Below are 18,415 nucleotides of genomic sequence, written 5' to 3'. Positions count from 1 at the left end.
GATTGAAATCAAACGGATGCTCCCAATCTCATAATAATTAGATTATAAGACTTTAACCTGGACAGACAATGTCACCGTTTATCATCACATCCATATTTCTGTCAGTGTTGTGAGGTTATGGCAAGTTTTGTCTTTTATGTAATTGATTTTTGTGTAAATGAGTGGTTTTATCAATATTAAAACTTGCATAATATATCCCACAATCTCAAGAGAGTGAACACAGATAATAGGATTGTGGTAATGTTCAGTCTCTTTTGTATTGATTTTGTTTCATTCATATACCCTGTGCCAAGTTTGTATTTTGAAATTATTTGAGGTCTTTTATTTTGAAGGGTCGTAACTTTTCTTGATTGGCGGGCGGCACCTCTCGCGATTGCACCTTTCAGGAAGGCGGTATCCTCCAGACGACGTCGCATTTTTAGGCTCCGTAAGTCATAAAGACTGAAATTAACATTTATAAAGTTGACTGTTGTTCTTAGTTTATTGTAAATTGTGTTAATAATTGCTTATTACTTGCGAATGTAATGCTCAGTTAACTGATATAAACCAGGCTTGATGACGTATGCAGCCTGCAAATGCGACCTCCGGAGGATTCAGCCTTCCGTTTGAGAAACGACCCTTGGCTTGCACACACACACCTGTGGTTTGTATGTTTATGGCTATGAATGTTTAAGCTGCCTTGCTTACTAAACATGTATTGACTTAATACTTGTCAAAATTTTGCATCGAGGCATTTTTGATAAACTTACGTTAGACTGCCACCCAAAATATGATTATTTAAAGCAACTTTAGATACACCTTAATAAATATTGATGAGAATGCTTATAATTTCATATAAATTAAATCCCAAGTGTTCATTTTTTCAACCAACTACCTCACCAGTGACCACCTGCACAGAATTGTAGCAAGCATATCATCATATAATTGGATATTATACCCTTTCTTGGTAAGTGTTTTGCTTTATGTTTATTTGTATGGAGCCCACAAAGTGTCATAAAGCAAAAATATTAGATATGAGGGAAATACATTTACAAAATTCCTACTGTTAGTTCAACTTATGATCATTGTTGTGTGCTTTTATTTTTAAAGCATTTTTATTAAGAATGACATTAAATCATAGTTGTTATTCAATAAAAACATGATTGTGATTTACTGTACTCATACGTCTTGTTTTATTACACACATTGTTCTTACACTAACCTTTAAGGTCACACACTACGGCCTGGGCCTGTTAACCTTAAAAGTCTCTTCTCCTTTCTGCCTTTTCCAGGAGTGTTTGACAAATGCCCTGTCATCTCCCGCTGCCTTTATCTCCCAATTACCCCTTTTCAAACCAGTTCACTTGGAAAATGCACTCGGATGGCGCGGGTTACTCGACTAGGGTGAGTGATTCTCCTGATTGCTGAAACCTCTGCGATGTAGCAGTGATTGTCATTCTAAGACGTTGCAGGGGACATGTATGTCATCTTAATCAAGACATTAAAGCTAGTGCCCGTCCAGCAAGATGCGAAACCCTGACCTGTCTAGGAAAATAGTTCTCTAATTGGTTTTGTGTGGTGGTGCTGCCCCATCATCCCTACCCATCCGTCAAGCCCGCACAGTCCCAGCGCACATCACTGTCGGTAGACGCAGAACATCTCCTTAACAAGCCCTGCATTACATAAACACTCCTTTTATATTGAAACTTTAAGTGAAGTTACTTTAAGTGAAGAAACGAAACAACAGCTGACCTGAAAATGCGTCCAAACTGCCTGTTTATTTTGTCAGGATCACAGTGTGACCGTAGAGCGATAGAATTAAGTTCTTGAGCTGTTTGAAAGGGGCGTGAGGGTGGATGACAGGCCCTGGAGAAATATGCCAGTGTTGCCCTTCTTCAGGTTAAGATCAGGGAGAAAATGCAAATTTATTGGATGTGCACATAGAGGTCATGAGCCAAAAACTATTAATCACACGAGTCCGACCTCTCAACAAACAACAATAAACAAATACTTCTTCAGTTATAGTTCTGATTGGTCAGATTTTTTTGTGTGTTTTTGTCACTATACTGTTGTTCAACAAAATGCATAAAAAAATTTATAAAACATGCAAATAATGGTGACCCTGTCTGTGAAATTCAGGCTAAAGTCTCATAATTTAATTACGAGATTAAAAGCATACATTTTTATTTAGAAAAAGTCATTGTCTATACTTATACTTAATTTCAGTAGTTGACATGATCTTATTCAGTATGTTAAAGATATCAAGGTCATCATGTTCTTTATAATTTGTAGCATGATTTTGAGTAGAAAAACATGTAAGTAAATCACAAAAAAAGACTTTTCTCACAATTTTGTAATTTATGTTGTTATTTTACAGTCAGTTTAAAATATTAGATGCGATGGCTGGATATTTATTATGACAATTTTAGACATTTTTATTACAGTTTATTAAAAAGCATATTATGTAAGTTTTACATAGATTTTTTAATGGAAGTTATGATAATTTAGTAAGTTTTTTTCACATGTAGGGGAGCGCGGGTGTTTACATTGTTGCACAAGGTTGAGGGTTTTGATTTTCCAGAATTTTTTTCACGCTGCCAAAAGACGATCTCTCACAAATTATTGGAAATATATAATGTTTTTCCAGAGAGTTATTGATGAACGAGTGTTTTGGTGGCATGTAAGTAATATTTTTATCATATGTTTTTATCGGTTTCTAAGATGGGTGTGTAAGATACCAAATCCAATGCTAGGTCATATTAATCAGTGTCTTGTTGACTTAAACATAGCATTGTTTTGAAATATGTCTGCAGCTCTTAGCAACTTTTTTGGTGGGCTTGAAAATATTTTGACCCAGTGGGGTTAATTGTAACGCTGTGTTACAACTAACCCCTCAGCACTTACGATATGAAAACCTGACGTTAGACTGCCACCCAAAACATGATTGTTTAAAGAAAGTTTAGATAAATTTAAATAAGTATTTAATGACTAGAATGCTTATAATTTCATATAAATTAAATCCTAAGTGTTCATTCTTTCAACCAACTAACGTTACACTCTTAGAACAAATGTGTTAAAAACAACACATTAGTGTTGATTCTGGGACAACACACTAAATGCGTTGTCCCAGAATCCACCCATCTCTTTGTTATTATTGAAACAACACATTTTGTGTTACTTTTAACACAACTTAATATTGATTGAATAAGGTCACGACAAAGATTGAAATCATAATGAAATAAATGGCTAAAATCAGACTTTGATGCTCATTATCTCAGAATTTGATTTTTGAAACTAGTATTACAGACTGAGTCACATATAAAAAAAAATTTGTCATAATTGTGCTGCTTTTTTTCTCTTATTTAGACATTTGTATCCATTTATAATTGAACTATTGTTAGAAAAGGTCTGGATGAATGAATACAGTCTGGATAGCTGTCTATTATAGTCAGATATATAAACAATATCCACTTCAAGTATATAGACAAAATAGTAAAATTAAATTGAAATATCTGCCTGCAACCTTAATTTTTATCAAGTGTTACAACTAAGCCCCTGCCTGTTACAATTAATCCCACCTATGGGGTAAGTTGTAACGTTTGGTGTAAATGTACAAAAATGGTAAGTACTAGAAACAAACTTCAAATGGTCATTTGTAGCAGAGATGTGTGTGTTGCTTGTGTAAAAATATAATTAATCAAACTCAAATATTTTTTGAATGATTGAGCCAAACTCTCCCCTATAAACTAGCACCATTTGCTGCTGATATTAATTTTGGTAAATAAAAAAGTCAAAGGGCCAGGATGTAATTTCAGTTTAGGAACAAACACAATACTTTTATTAAGATGTTTCTCATTTAAATATAACATTGGCAGAGTTGTTTAATATCTACTCTAAAAATATGCATGATAGCAGCCATAGTTATTAGGTTTTCAATTAATTGTCATATTTTATTTACCCTGATAATTTCAAATTACAATTGCTAAATAGCTTAGCTGTTTTAGGTTAATGTATGCAAATGCATGATTGAGATACAGTATCTGACTCATATTAAAATATTCAGATAATAGATTGTTGAATAAAAACAGCATTAGAGCAGAGAGCACTCATGTCGAGCATTCAACATGCTTTATTTTTAATCTGGCTCATTACTGATGATAAATTACGTCTTAATTATAATAATAAACATCCTTTGTAAATGAATGAGGTGTATCTGACAGGAGGACTGATTTGCTAATAATTATCACCCTGTGATTAAATACTGACACTTCTCATTTTGCTTTACATGTTAGTCAGGTCTCTTTTGCATTCCTATGTCATAGTAGAGGAATTCTGTATTTCAACGTAGAATAGATATCATTATTATTGAAAGCAGTAAGGAACTATAAATATAAAGCGATGCTTTGATATAATTTTTTATAATTTTAAATTCACTTATGTACGTAGATGCTTTAGGATTTAGAGAGTCAATTTTGATATTACTATATGGTCCTAAACTGAAATAATTAAAATAAAGCTGCAATACTTTCCTTTGAAATCATAGTTCTGAATCTTGTTGCGCTTCATTCACGCAAAAGTCCCTTACACACAATTCCCATGTCACTTCATTGACAAGCGTAAGTGTTCAGAAAAGCCTTGATTTATGGCGCTATGCCTCGGAGCAAACCACAGCCAAACGATCCAGCAGTGATAAACGCGAGGCTCATCCCTTAAAATATACAGCTCTGGTTGCTTCACAGTAGACCACTCGTAAGACGGGACAAGGGTGGGTGACCTTGAACCATTAACTATTCCTGCTAATTGACTAATAATAAAATGTTTTTATTGTGCAAAAAAAGCCTTTAAGGTAATTGAATTTTTTCCCTACTTTGTGGTAGGTCCAGATTTTTGCTGAGGTTGTAAAACACGACTCTTAATTGGCATAATGAAAAAGATTACTGTGATAACTCCTGCAGCGTCCGCTCTGACAAACTTTACATTGAAGTCAACCTCATTAAGCTGCAAATTACAACACACAAACCGATTGGTCCTTATTAGCGCTGACTGATTTTCGACAGGATTGACTGCCTTGTATTTTTTAATTAACTACACCTCACATTTAATCATTCTAATAACAGGTGTTCGCTCTTTCTTTGTTATAGGGAAAGGAGTCTTAAGGTCCAACAGGCTTTAAAAAACTTTTTTTGCATGTGAATAAATTAAACATGAAGTTGAGTAAGGCCTTAAAGGAAAACACCACCGTTTTTCAATATTTTACTATGTTCTTACCTCATATTAGACTAACTAATACATACCTATCTTTTTTCAATGCGTACACTTAATCTTTGTACAGCATGTCGTGAATGTGCTTTTTCTGTGGCACAAAGGCAGTTTTTGCACGAGAGCGCCCCCTGTCTTTGGGATGCGCCGGGATTTCAACGTAATTCATTCAATTTTGTTCATTGAGAAAACGCGCATTTGCACGATTAATCGTTACAACCCTACAAAATGCAATACACTTGATCTGACCCTCCAGTCTGTGAAATAAACCAGAATGTGATGAATGTGGCTTATAACCGGACGTCAGCAACGTTTAAGCAGGCCAATAGAAATGCCTTGTTGTCTGGTTAAACTTACAGCGGTATCAAACTTTGTCATAGTTACCTTGCGCTGCATGAAAACTGCGACGTTGCCCTGAAGGCAAGAAGTCAAAATGCATCAATCTCAGAAGTTCTGCTTCCATGCCAGCAAATATATATTTTGTAACCGTCTGTTAAAATTTACACTTTCTCTTGTGTGCATTTTCTACATTTTACCTTGTTAACGACCCGTTTATAAAACAAGCACTTTGGACAGAAATTCCCAGCATGACGCAAACTACTGTAAAGATCAGGCTGTAGTCTATGCGGCACTGTGCCATATATAACGGGGACTGACGGCTCTTCTGATAGGGTGTCAGTTTAGCTGTGTGTTAATGTTAGGTTGGCGGGCCGTGCTCCTGTTCTCATTATGGCAAATTTAGTCTGGTCTAAGAACAATGCTCACATGCATGGCAAAGATCCATCTCTGGAAAACACAATATATATATATATATATATAATCTGATACAAGACACAGGAAAGCCATTATTTAGTTTATAAATTTAATTTTACTATACTTGAGCAGGAAAAACAGTAACCATTTGTAGTACACAATAGTAAACAAATATATAGTGTACCTTTTCAAGATATTTTGAAAAATGTTTGAAACCAAGCAGGTCTGGGGCACCATTGACTTCCATAGTAGAAATAAAGAATATGAAAGTCAATGGTGCCCCAGATGTGTTTCGTTACAAAGATTTTTAACATGTAATATGTATATTAGAAAGTGTATTTTAGAGGGTTTTGCAGCAAAAGACAATTAAAATTTCTTAAATACTAATGAAATAACTAAAGTGACATACTTGTGAAAATAATGCATTTTAATTACTGACTGAAAACCTTTTCAATGCCATTAAAGTGATATTACTGAACCTAAACCTAAGAACCTAATTTAGAGGGTTTTGCATCTATGCTTTTTATATATAGCACTGTACAAGATTCTTGGACCACAAGATGTAGGTATGATGACAACATTTTCAAAAACCCCAAAGCTATGTATCACATGACTAGAAAGAGCAGACATTTCCCTTTACAAAGATACATGAATTGTAAAAATCCGTTGAGGATTAAGTAAGTTATGATATTTTTAATATTTGAAAAAGTTATCTATGGATGTCAATGGAAGGTGTGTGACCGAAAATGCTGCTTATTCAAATTTTTTTGCTTATAACCTTCTAATTTTATCAGATATTTGCACCAAATTTTAACAGAAGGTAGAATTTAGTTAGTTTTTAAATAAATCATGAACATTTACTGTTTTAGTTGGAATGGGCATCGGACTTTAGTTGGAATAGGGCATCAGATCTATGGTAAATATGGTTTTTAGAACGATGCCTGCTGTGGACGTTCTGACAGGACGTTCACTGTAGTCTGTTACCAGAAATGTAATATTCAAATTTCCGCGATTTATTTAAATACAATCTCCTCCATAGATTTAGATTACCATGTTTGAAAGTGACCGGTTGAATGTGACACAAATTTTCAAACAGTTGCTGTGAACTAAAAACACCTCCGGGTTGAAAGCTCAAAATATTAAATGCTTCCGGTTGTCGGACTTGACGTATTTATTGTCATATTTAGTAAAAACATACTACAACCATGCGACAAGGATTGGATATTGCATGAGACGCATTGTAAAAGTCCCGCACGGGTGGAAACAGATTTTATGCCTTATAATTTCAACGCGCGTGCTCGCAATGTCAGCATTACTACAAGATGCTTGTCTTGTCCTGAGGACCACAATGGAAATAAGTCTTGGACTTTATTGTGTTTTTATCCTCAATTGTATTTGATGTCTTTTTTGTGTTTATGTGTAAGACATTGTGGTCGATACAATTAAATAAATTCAAATCAAATCAAATCAAATCAAATGCTTAGCAAACAGACAGATGACCATGATAAATTATTCTCATGCTTTCTTTTCTTTATTATGGTTCGCTACAAACTAGGACCACTTAAGCAATCAATAATATACTAAATACCTTTTATATTAGACAATATAAAATGTTTTATCACAAACATGTTGTGAATCAGGCAGCGTCCAGGCACTTACAATACGATGCATCATCAATCATTGCTTTCCCATTATAGACTAACTCTGTGTATTGATGTTGCGACCCTAGTTTAAAAACCGTGTTCACGCAGTTGTAGTATTGAATTGTGATCAAATTTAGTTTTGTCCCACCTCTGTGAGATCAGGCCTGTTGGTTGTATGGTTCTTGAAGTGCGCGCTCGGAGGGAGGGGCTGTGTTTATGGGATGATCCCTTGACATGCCCTAAATTGCCTTGTTTGCTCAGCACATGCACAGAAACAGATGCTGCTTCACTGCACCGGGTCATTCACTTCATCTCCTGGTGCTTAGTGGAGACCTCCCTGGTTACCCTTCTCCTCACACACAAATACAGTCATGTAAAGTCACTCTCAGAGATGCACGCACACACATGCATGTGTGTATTTGGCTAACTAAATGGGCTTATTTCGTAGACCACTATATATATATAAAAGAAATATATATATATATAATATTTATATACTTCTTTTTTAAATAAGGACATCCCAACCCCCCCTACAATCAGCAAGTATTGTCATGGATGGTAATGCACACACACTATAGTTAACTGTCAACTACTAACCTATCAGTTTAAATTAATTAATCCAGTTTGGCTTGGCCTAACGTGACTGCCATTATTTACTAATTATTGTCTGGCTTCCTGCAAACCTGTGTTAACCGGGGGTGCAGCCCACCCTCTGGAGGGGAGGTGCTCTGTGTCATTCAGAGCTTTGTTATGGAGATCTGTGCACCCTGGCCTAGATTATTATAATTAACATCCACCTACCAGATGACTATCCAATTGTCACCTTTAATACAGCAGCGGATCTAGAAGGACACGTGCGTCTTCCAATGGGAGGGTGACGATTTATTGTGCAACCAAAAAAGAACCAGTATTATTTAGGGCTGTAAAATATTGATTCGGCTAACTATTAACTATCGTGATTTTGTTCCACGGTAGTGTGCCGATATTTCAATCTCTACGATCGGTATTTTTAAAACCCGCATCGAATCCCTCTGTGTGCGTCAAACGACCTCCTCCGCCGCTGCTGTAGTTGTCGCTGTCCAGTTGTCTGTCATATACGGCCATTCGGCCAATGTCTCAGAAGTTAGCGGGAATGAGAAAATGACCGAAAATTTAAAAACACCTGCAGCTTTCAAATCTGACGCGTGGAAGCACTTTGGCTTTAAAAATTTTTTTTAAATCAGCTCTATTTTTTTTTTACATTTTTGATAAAAAAAGAAAAAGTGTTGCAATGTATCGCAACATGCAGCGCATCGTATCGTGATACATTGTACCATACCCAATGCACCGTGATATGTATCGTACCTTGAGGCCCTTGCCAATACCCAGCCGTAATATTATTTGTAACAACTTATTAATATAACATGTATGGTTATGATTTGCAAGGCTTTATAGTTCTTACAGTCCAGGTGTCATTACTGAAAAAATAAATCCATGCTTTTCTCAATACAGTATATAAGTTAAATATTTACTGTGCTTAGTAAGCATGTCATTTTTTCAAATTATGAAATTCAGATTTTTATTGCTTAAGCATCCAGTCCCAAAGAATAAAATCAACTAGAGAACAAGTATTAATAAAATATCATTAATTTGATGAGTTATTAATATATGCAACTATTTCTGAAGACAGTATATCAACTAGTGCGCCCAAACACTATTGAATGAACTCTCGTGGTTCAAGTGCTGCATACTTCCCCATCTCTCTTTTGCCTATTTATTTGTGGACACTACAGATTATTAGTGGAATGAGGTGAGGGCTTTGTGTGGTTTTGTGGTGGCTGCTGGTAGAGAAGTCAGCTTTGATTACCAACTAAGTGCCGTGCTGCCAGACGGGGGTCTGCGCGCTGATATGCATTCTATCAGAATGATTCATGCAAATTATGCACATTATTCCTGCAGGAATCTCCACCGAAACCGCCTAGAGAAATTGGCGGAAATTAGCCATAAAAATCACTGTGTCGGAAGTGCAAGGTGAAGACCAGTAGGAAGCCAAGGACACGGGCCTTGCGGTTACTGTGCGTGTGGACGTCGCACGCGCGGTCGCCTGGTGTTTTTGGTCTATGTGGCCTTCGTGGATCCAAATACACATGGTTGTGTTCATTAAGAAACTTTCCTTTACTAACACGCTGATGAGATTTGTCGTCACATGTCTCGTAATGAGGATGTGAGATGATAAGAAGCGTAATGTCCATGAGTGTTAAGCTGAAACCCAGCTGTTCATCAGCTACTGTAGCTCACTCACTGTGTCCTGTAAACCCCCCTCTACAGTTTTCTGCCTGTTTACCCTTGTTTTGTTTTTTTCATTTATGCAGTCATGTATTCTCTTAATAAAATGTCATTTAATGTTATTTGCAGAGATTATCATTGTCTCTAAAAGATAAAAGTATTTATTATTATTATTATTTATTTATTTATTTTTATATTTTTTGGCCGGTTTTTACCTTTATTCAAGGACATGAAAGTACAGGAAGGAGTGATGGGTTGGGATTGGCAAATGACCACGAGCCGGAAATCGAACACGATTGCCGAAAGTAAGAAAGCACCACATGTCGGAGTTCTGCCCACTAACACCATCGGCTCTGACAAAATTATTTATTATTGCATCCAAATTGAAAATTATGGATCATTTGCAGAAGCTAATTAAAAGAATTAAGGTTTGGTGTGGATCTTTAGACAAAACAATGACACTGATCAATGTTAAAGGGACACTCCACTTTTTGTGAAAATATGCTCATTTTTCAGTTCCCCTAGAGTTAAACATTTGATTCTTACCGTTTTGGAATCCATTCAGCTGATCTCCGGGTCTGGCGCTAGCACTTTTAGCATAGCTTAGCACAACCATTGAATCTGATTAGACCATTAGCACCACGCTAAAAAAAATCCAAAGAGTTTTATTGTTTTTCCTACTCTTATGTAGTTGATCATGTACTAAGTCCGACAGGAAATTAAAAGTTGTGATTTCTTTTTGAGCGCGATGCTAATGGTCTAATCAGATTCAATGGATTGTGCTAAGCTAAGCTATGCTAAAAGTGCTAGCTCCAGACCCAGGGATCAACGGAATGGATTCCAAAATGGTAAGAATCAAATGTTTTACTCTGGGGGAGCTGGAAAATCTGCATATTTAAAAAAAAAGTGGAATGTCCCTTTATGATATGTTACCATAACCTGTTTTCAGTTCAAGACAGGTCAAACATGCATTTTAGTCTAGGACTAGGTTTAAGCTCTGTCCGGGAAACTGCTTCTACTGTACTGGTAGATGTTATAATGAAACTTGTCTAACTTTTTAAAAAACTTTTTTGTGTAAAGATTTCTGTGTAGTCTTAAACCTCAAAGTACAATACTCCATTTCGTAAGTCACAAATTACATAAACACTATAAACAAAGAACACGAATGTGTGCATTAATCCTTACATTAAGCTGCAGTCAGCAGGAGGTTTCCATGAACTCTTTCTGTCTCATATATAGCTGATCCTGTATGGCTGACCTGTCTGTTTAGACACAGCTACCTCATGAAGCGAAAGAGCAGCGCTGTAGATGTTTCATGCTCTGACTGACTCCTCCAGTAATGGTGTTGTCCTGCTGACACTTTAAACCTTCCCCCACAGCCACAATTAATGAATATCAAAACCTAGAAATAAATTTCGCCCTGTTTTTAACATAGCTTCTGAGGGTCAGTGAGCGCATGTTGAGATGACCAACATGACCCTGCGGTATGTCGAGAACAGGTGCTGTGTTCTTTCGCTCATAAACACGTACTGATCCACTGTACCTGGACAGATTTAAATATGCACATTAATATTCATCTGCCATTTACAACAGTAAAAATGAATCGTTTTAAAAATGAGTCATTTGGCATGGTACAAATCAGACTGCGATCACACTTTATCAGTTTTTTTATGTTCAGAACACATATGGTGATTATGTGACAACGGTTTTGTTTAATGAAACTCAGATGCCACTGTACTTTTAATTTTTTTAAGTTTACAAGCACACGGTTGCTTATATTAAATCCGAATGAAACATTTTCTGTTTATTAACCCGCAAATTGGGCTAAACCAGAGAGGTGATCTAGATAAGGAAACATTTTTGTTATAAGCACAAAGGCTAACAGTTATTGGTACGTAATACAAACTCTCTGTAGGTGTTCTGTCACATTTCATCTTCTGTTCTGTGCATTAATAATCTTTCACTAACAGCAATGTGCATATAAACCTTTCTAATCTGAGAAAACTTCAAGAACATCAGATTATTGTTTTGAAGAAAAAAAGGTCAGCGCGGAATAGGGCTTTAAATCTTAAAATAGCCTCAAAATGTTGAACTCATTTATCCAGATTAAATAAAATCCGGTTGTAATAATTTAGTAATTCCTCGATTTTAAAGAATAAATCATAATCACCAATGACAGAACTAGACCAATACTCTTAAAAGATTTCTAGTACTTTCATTGCTATAAATCTGGTATAATTACAGCACAAAACCAAAATCAATGTGAAAAACATACTGGAGGCTTAAAGTCTTTAAATCCCAATTCATAATTGCAATTCCAAAATTTAAACTATTTAAATGTAATAATAATGAATCTTGCATTATTTTGTATCGCAGTATAGATCAAAAGAGATATATCTCACAAAAACACTACACTAAAATTTGTCAAAAAAAGGTCCCTGCGTGGTACCCTTTCAAAAACTAAAATGTTTATATTAGTACTGTACCTCAGAGCTACATATTGATACCAAATGTATACATATCTGTACCTAGATGGTGCATATAGGACGTTTTCAGATAGGATTGGCCCAATGACAGCTACAGGCAGGGACTATTTTTAAAACAGTACATGTCTGTGACTTTATTGCCCAATTATAGTTACATTTTCTCCAATGATTTTCATGAAAAAGTTGCCAAAAGTTTGCACTGTAAAAAATTTGCTGTAATTATGCATCTGGTTGCCAGTAACTTACTGTAGAAGATAAAGACTGAAATGTTTCATGTTCATTTAACTTTGAACAAACTGTTGCCAGTAAATAACATATATGTAAAATACAGTAAGCAGGTAGTTGCCAGTAATACCCAGTAATACCGTAATTTCTACAGATTTTTTACAGTGTGTGTAACTGTTTGGTGAGCATGCATTTTTGTCTTCATCATTTCGTTAGTTAACACTTTTCTTACTCACAGTTTATGCCAGTACATCTTTTTAAAAAATCATATTTTCTATCAAAAAATACTTAAGCCCTAATGCTCAACACTGGTCATTTTATTCTTTATTTCCTCTGGGTCAACAACATATGATCTAGTAGTGAATACTCATAATATGCACAGCTCTCTTGTGGCCAAGCTTGAATTACAGTGCGTGACATTGGGGTACTGTCGCGTGTACATGTACAGCATATTTCTTTTTGTTGGTATAAGGGAGGTACAGCAATGATTCAGTTCCTGGGCTTTGAGTCTGCTGCTGATATGAATAGTTACTCAAATGTATATTTTGAATATACTTGTTTATCACCCCCAGCATACATCACATCTGTATTACAAATAGATGCCCTGGTGGCTCTTGATATGGTAAATTGGATATTTTATGGTTTATGAAAAGGCGCCTTTTTATCTTTCACTTTCCCCTGTCTGCGTTGTGGCTTGAATAAAAGGCTGGTTAAGCTTTATTAGGTTCATGTTGATTTTTGCACTGTTTAGATGGTTATCTGTTGCCTCATTGGTTTACATGCAGCACAAGCACAATATAACAGTGATGCTCCGGGATAAGTGAATCAATTTAGAATATGATTCATGAAACTGGTGGTTCAGATCAAAACATGATAGGATTAAATCCAGGATCTGACTGCTTTAACGTCTCTTAAGAGTATAAATGACTGTTGATGAGTCCTGATTCTCAGTAGAATTAAGTAATTTGTCGTAAGCTAATCGCTGTGTTTAATAATGCATCCTTGTGCAATTTATAATTAATGCACTTGCATTGACTCTTGTCTCACACTGATTTTTTCTGTTAAGGTATGTAGATAAGCGGCACTGGTCTATAAAAAGTTAGAATGGGAAAATGAGAATGAGGAAAATCATGTAAATAGGGTCCTGTAAGTAGTTGACTCCACACAGTAATTACTGACAGTATTTATCCAGGCAAGGCTTTGTGGTGGCTGATTACTGCTGCCCCTGATTATCAACTCCTGCATGTGTCTCCACATCTGTGCACAGAATTACAGAGGGTACCACAATATGAATGTTTCCCAAATGGCTAATTTACAGAGTTAGAAAATTGGAGAGATGTTTTAACATCTCTTCCTGTCATGTGATAAATGTTTATATCATTTATTTACTCCATAATTAATCCTCTCCTATTAAATAACTTAAGAGTTAATACCCATATGCCATGCTGTTGTGTAGTTACTCGTGCTCGAGTGGTCTAAGTTCAGTCGGGGTGTTTATTTTTTGTTTGTTTATTTGATGTTTTGTGACCAAATACATTTGTTATTGGTAGGAAGAAGGGAACTTATTTTAAAAAAGGGCTTAGCTTAGTTATGCATCATGTTGTTTTATTAAACGGTGGTTGAGCGTGTTTCTCAGGTCGTCCCATTAAAAACGGATCTCTAGTTAAATACTCAAATTTGCCCCTGGGAAACCACTATCGTGAGTGACTAGTTTAAGTTCTGCTTTAGATCTCATTATCCCACTAAAAAGGTATTTCCGGTGACGTCGTTTAACAGTAAAGATTGCAGTGACCTGCAGTAACTGAGCATCGTAGTTTTGCTGCTATAAATTGGCGCTGTCCCTGGTGCTGAACAAAAGTGTGACACTGGGTGCGTAAAAACGCTTTATAATTGTTTTAAGTGCTCGTTAGAAACATTTCTGTCCCCAAAACATCTCACTTTTTTGTGATAATTAATATTATTTGCATTGCTTTATTACATTACCGGTTACATTGTTTTTTTTTTATTGCATGACACGACAAATTAAAAACTTACTTTCATAAAAGTATCTAATCTACACGCATGTGAGAAAAATAACTTTTTTGTGTCCTCACGACGCTGCATTAACCGGTTACTTGTATGTATAAATAAGTATGTATGTACTGCTTTTTTTGGTAAATTATGCTAAAGTTAATTCGTATTTTTATTAATTTTAATTAATTCATTTTATTATTTTTATATTACTAAAATATTATACTTTATTATTTGCGCAATAATAATTGTTTTGTAAATGTATAAAGTACCTTTTCGTTTTAAATAAATTTAATTAGTGATAATAAGTGTGCGTTTGTGTGTGTTGTAACCTATATTAGTATATTATTAGAGTAGAATATATAATACTGTGTGTGTGGAAAAAAAGTGAATTCATTTTCATTTTGACTTATTGCAGCACTTTCTCTGAAATTTCAAAAAATTAAACTTTGACGAATAAACGCACGCAGACATCATGTTTTTAAGTCCAAACGAAGTTTCTATTGCACCTCATATCACCATGTAAGAGGGCATCTTCCTGTCCATATCTAATTCTCTATCATTGAGATGGACATGCGAGCAAGAACAATGCAAACTAATGACACTGATGTTGATGACTGTGATTAAAGACACCCAATTACAGCAGTGAACAGTGTCGTAATTATGTTCCTTAATCACATCCAGTAGGTTTAATTGCCTTAACGATGTGTTTAATTAAAAGGAATATAGGTATTACAGTTGACAGTTTTTTACAATGTTGTTTTCATATTAACATTAATAAACACCGTCACGGTTTTTTGTAAATAATCTTGATCGGAGCTTTATACTGTAACACAGACATTTACTTTTGGACGTGACTTGCCTTGTTTTCTCATATGTAAAACGAATAATTAAAATAATTATCGTTAAACAATCATTTGATAATTTAAAGAGAGCAACATTAAATGTTTTGCTTCTTGTTCTTTACATTACGTTGTGAATAATAAATAAATAAGATGCCAAAGTTAACACATTTAACGAATGATGTTTTTTTCTTTTTCTAAAGTGACTTTCCTGCTATTCATTAATCGTAATCTTGTTCGAGCCAACAAAAACCTTGAATCACTTCACTACTGGCGTAAACATACAACCAGGCGACAATACTTTGGATCAAAATATTTTAATAAAGCTCTCCGATACATAAACACATACAAATGGCCCCTCTCCGGTCACAAGTGAAACTAATATATCTACTGTACTGTACATTGCTTCCAGCCTTGACCTGACAACAAGCTAAAACCGTCCTAGCCAAAATGTATGTGTGTTTGTAAAAAACAAACGAAAGAAGACAAATCGGCGAGATTTACAGCAAAGATGTCAATGCATAATCAGACCCAGCATGCAGACCCACTTGATATCATCCATTTAGAGAAATAAAACCCAAAACAACTTTTTGATTCCACCAAACTAACAATATATTACAATTTCAAATTACCAATCTCAACTAAGATTTCGAAATAACATTTAGGCTATTTTCGAACAAAGTCTGTAAAGTCCAATATTTTCCTCCTCGTGACAATTCCAGATTCGGCTTTTAAAACACACGTCACACATTTACACAAAATAAACTCAAAATAAGAATACTTATTGCAGGATTAAAAGTTTGGCGTCATAAACAAGGTAAAACATGGTTGCATGTTGTCAGGTTTGTAATACACGTCATTCTGAAGGGTCCACGATAATGCTGATAATGAACTGTTCATTCTGCCCCACTTGGGCTACTATCAGACATAGACTTTGTTTGGTTTATCTCACTCTCACCAGTACTTAAAGTATATGCTATACCGTATTTACACAATGTGTTTCTTTGAATGAAATCGTTTGCAAGTGTAAGAAGTTTTTAGCATTCTTTTTATATGTTGACCTCATTTCAAAAGCGGCAAACATACTGTACTGACAGTCAGTCTCTCCTCAACAGTCAGCGTTGGATTAAGTCAAAAGTTTCGCATGTGCTTCTACGAAAGTCGCCGAAGAGTTTAAGGCTTGTCAGTGCATTGCTTACAGAGGCTGGAGGTGACATTGTTGAAAAGGGCACATTTGTCTGGACAGGAGGATGCTGGAACTCCTGCGGGGAACGGGTAACCAGCCGGCGGATCGTATGCGCTCAGACCTGGCGTGAGAGTTGTGGTGGGGGGCAACGAGGCAGCAGACATTGCCTGGCCTTGGTTTAGATACGCAACCAACCTCCTCATCTCTTCCAGCGCCTGTGCCTGCATGAGAATGTAATTTTTGGCTAAAAGCAATGTGGCAATTTTGGAGAGTTTCCGTACCGATGGGCTGTGCGCGTAAGGTATCACACCCCGCAGTTCATCAAGCGCGTCGTTCAGATCGTGCATTCTCCGTCTCTCCCGGGCGTTGATGTTCAGTCTCAGAGTTTTCTGCTCTTTGTTTTTCTTACCTCCCTCAGACTTTCCCCCGGACAACGACATTCTCCCGTCCGCCAGGAGCATCATGTCGCAGCGGCCGTCGCTGTCATCGTCCGGGCTCTGCTCCCCTCCGCTGCTCTCCGCAGCCGAAGTTCTGTTTGCGCTCTCGCCGTATTTCACGCACAAAGATCCAGTCGGCAACCCCAGCGTTCCCGCTCTCCCGGCCGTCAGTCCTCCGGGCTGAACCGGGTCTAGGTCTGGCTGTTCAAAACAGCTGATTGGCGACTGGGTGTCCCTGGAAGCGAGCTCAATAGCCGTGGCCGGTCGAAACGAGTCCATCTTTTTGCCGGAGACCGCGCTGAGAGTTTTGTGAAAAATGTCGCCACCCAAGTTTATTCTCCTGTCCATAGTCTCCAAAAAGTCAGATTTGGTCAAACTTGACTTGGCCACTCTCCTCCACTCTCCTTGAGTTTCGGCTCTATGAGTTGATGTTGATGGCTGTTCCACTTGTCAAGTGAGGTGTAGAGACAGTGGCTCCTCCTAAAGTGCTCTACACTGCGTTTATCGTGTTGAGACACACTTTGTAGATCTCGACGGCGATCAGCATCAGCAACAGAAGGGGGAGTCTTTTACATCATTATCTCAAGTCGGGCTATTAATATGAAGAAGATTCGCCTATCGGGACTGAGCGCTCGCTACCCAATCAGGTTAACATTTTAATTAATGGGATTAAAACAGTAACAGACAATCCAGGCAGTAAGCACTTCACTCAGAGAAGGGTTTATAAAAGGATAGGCGCTCTTTTTTTATTTCTCTCTCCATCTGTGAGCACAAAGAGACTGATGTTTATCTTTTTTTTTTAAGACTTGGTTCAATTTGACTTGCATATAAATATCCAGACATTTTTTGTGCTATGCATTGTGGGTTTGAAAGCTCATTGTTCGTTTGCGTCCTGCTCTATGAAATATTTCTTGTTGCATTGCTTTATACCTCATGTATACATTATTGATGCTCGAGTACGCGGATTGTAAATGTTGAACATTGTTCAGGATATTATGAATCCGCATAAACAGTGTATTTTTGTAATTACAACTTAAAATCAAGTCCACCAGGAGTGGGGTTTAACTTTATTTACCTGCATTGTTCACACATGTGTCGGCTTTTGCATTTGTGTGTTCAGTTGATCTTCAGATGTTTGTGTTGCCTCGTAGGGGCAATCAATGAAAATGTACGAACTTTTAAAACAATGCTGCCATACAAAGATTAAAACAGCTTTTAATGAGCTCGAGTCGCCACCATGTGGTCATAATTGCAGCAAACAAACACCTATATTCTTCGTTGACTTGCAAATATTGACAAACATTCATAAATTTAGTCCTACTTGCAGTTTT

At 36.4% G+C, this 18,415-nt stretch overlaps 1 protein-coding gene and 1 long non-coding RNA gene across 3 annotated transcripts in view; one reads left to right on the top strand and one right to left on the bottom strand.

Moving 5' to 3' along the window:
- Positions 1 to 313: 313 nt before the first annotated feature.
- The window catches only part of LOC129426252 (uncharacterized), a 68,828-nt gene continuing 50,726 nt past the window's right edge, over positions 314 to 18,415 (top strand). The window contains exons 1-4 of one of the 2 annotated variants that reach the window (XR_008638358.2): positions 314 to 427; positions 551 to 643; positions 883 to 946; positions 1,271 to 1,382. This is a non-coding gene — a long non-coding RNA (uncharacterized lncRNA). The remainder of the gene's footprint in view (positions 428 to 550; positions 644 to 882; positions 947 to 1,270; positions 1,383 to 18,415) is intronic. The other variant, XR_008638357.2, reaches the window with a different exon arrangement.
- On the bottom strand, positions 15,760 to 17,764 carry bhlhe22 (basic helix-loop-helix family, member e22). Its single transcript, XM_055182490.2, has one exon. The coding sequence runs from the start codon at positions 17,430 to 17,432 to the stop codon at positions 16,635 to 16,637; it is 798 nt and encodes a 265-aa protein (XP_055038465.1). The 5' UTR covers positions 17,433 to 17,764; the 3' UTR covers positions 15,760 to 16,634.

The sequence above is a fragment of the Misgurnus anguillicaudatus genome, chromosome 25 (assembly GCF_027580225.2).
Source record: "Misgurnus anguillicaudatus chromosome 25, ASM2758022v2, whole genome shotgun sequence".
Lineage (NCBI taxonomy): Eukaryota > Metazoa > Chordata > Actinopteri > Cypriniformes > Cobitidae > Misgurnus > Misgurnus anguillicaudatus.
The sequence above is the reverse complement of the archived record's forward strand: the minus strand, read 5'-3'. Positions and strand labels throughout refer to the sequence as shown.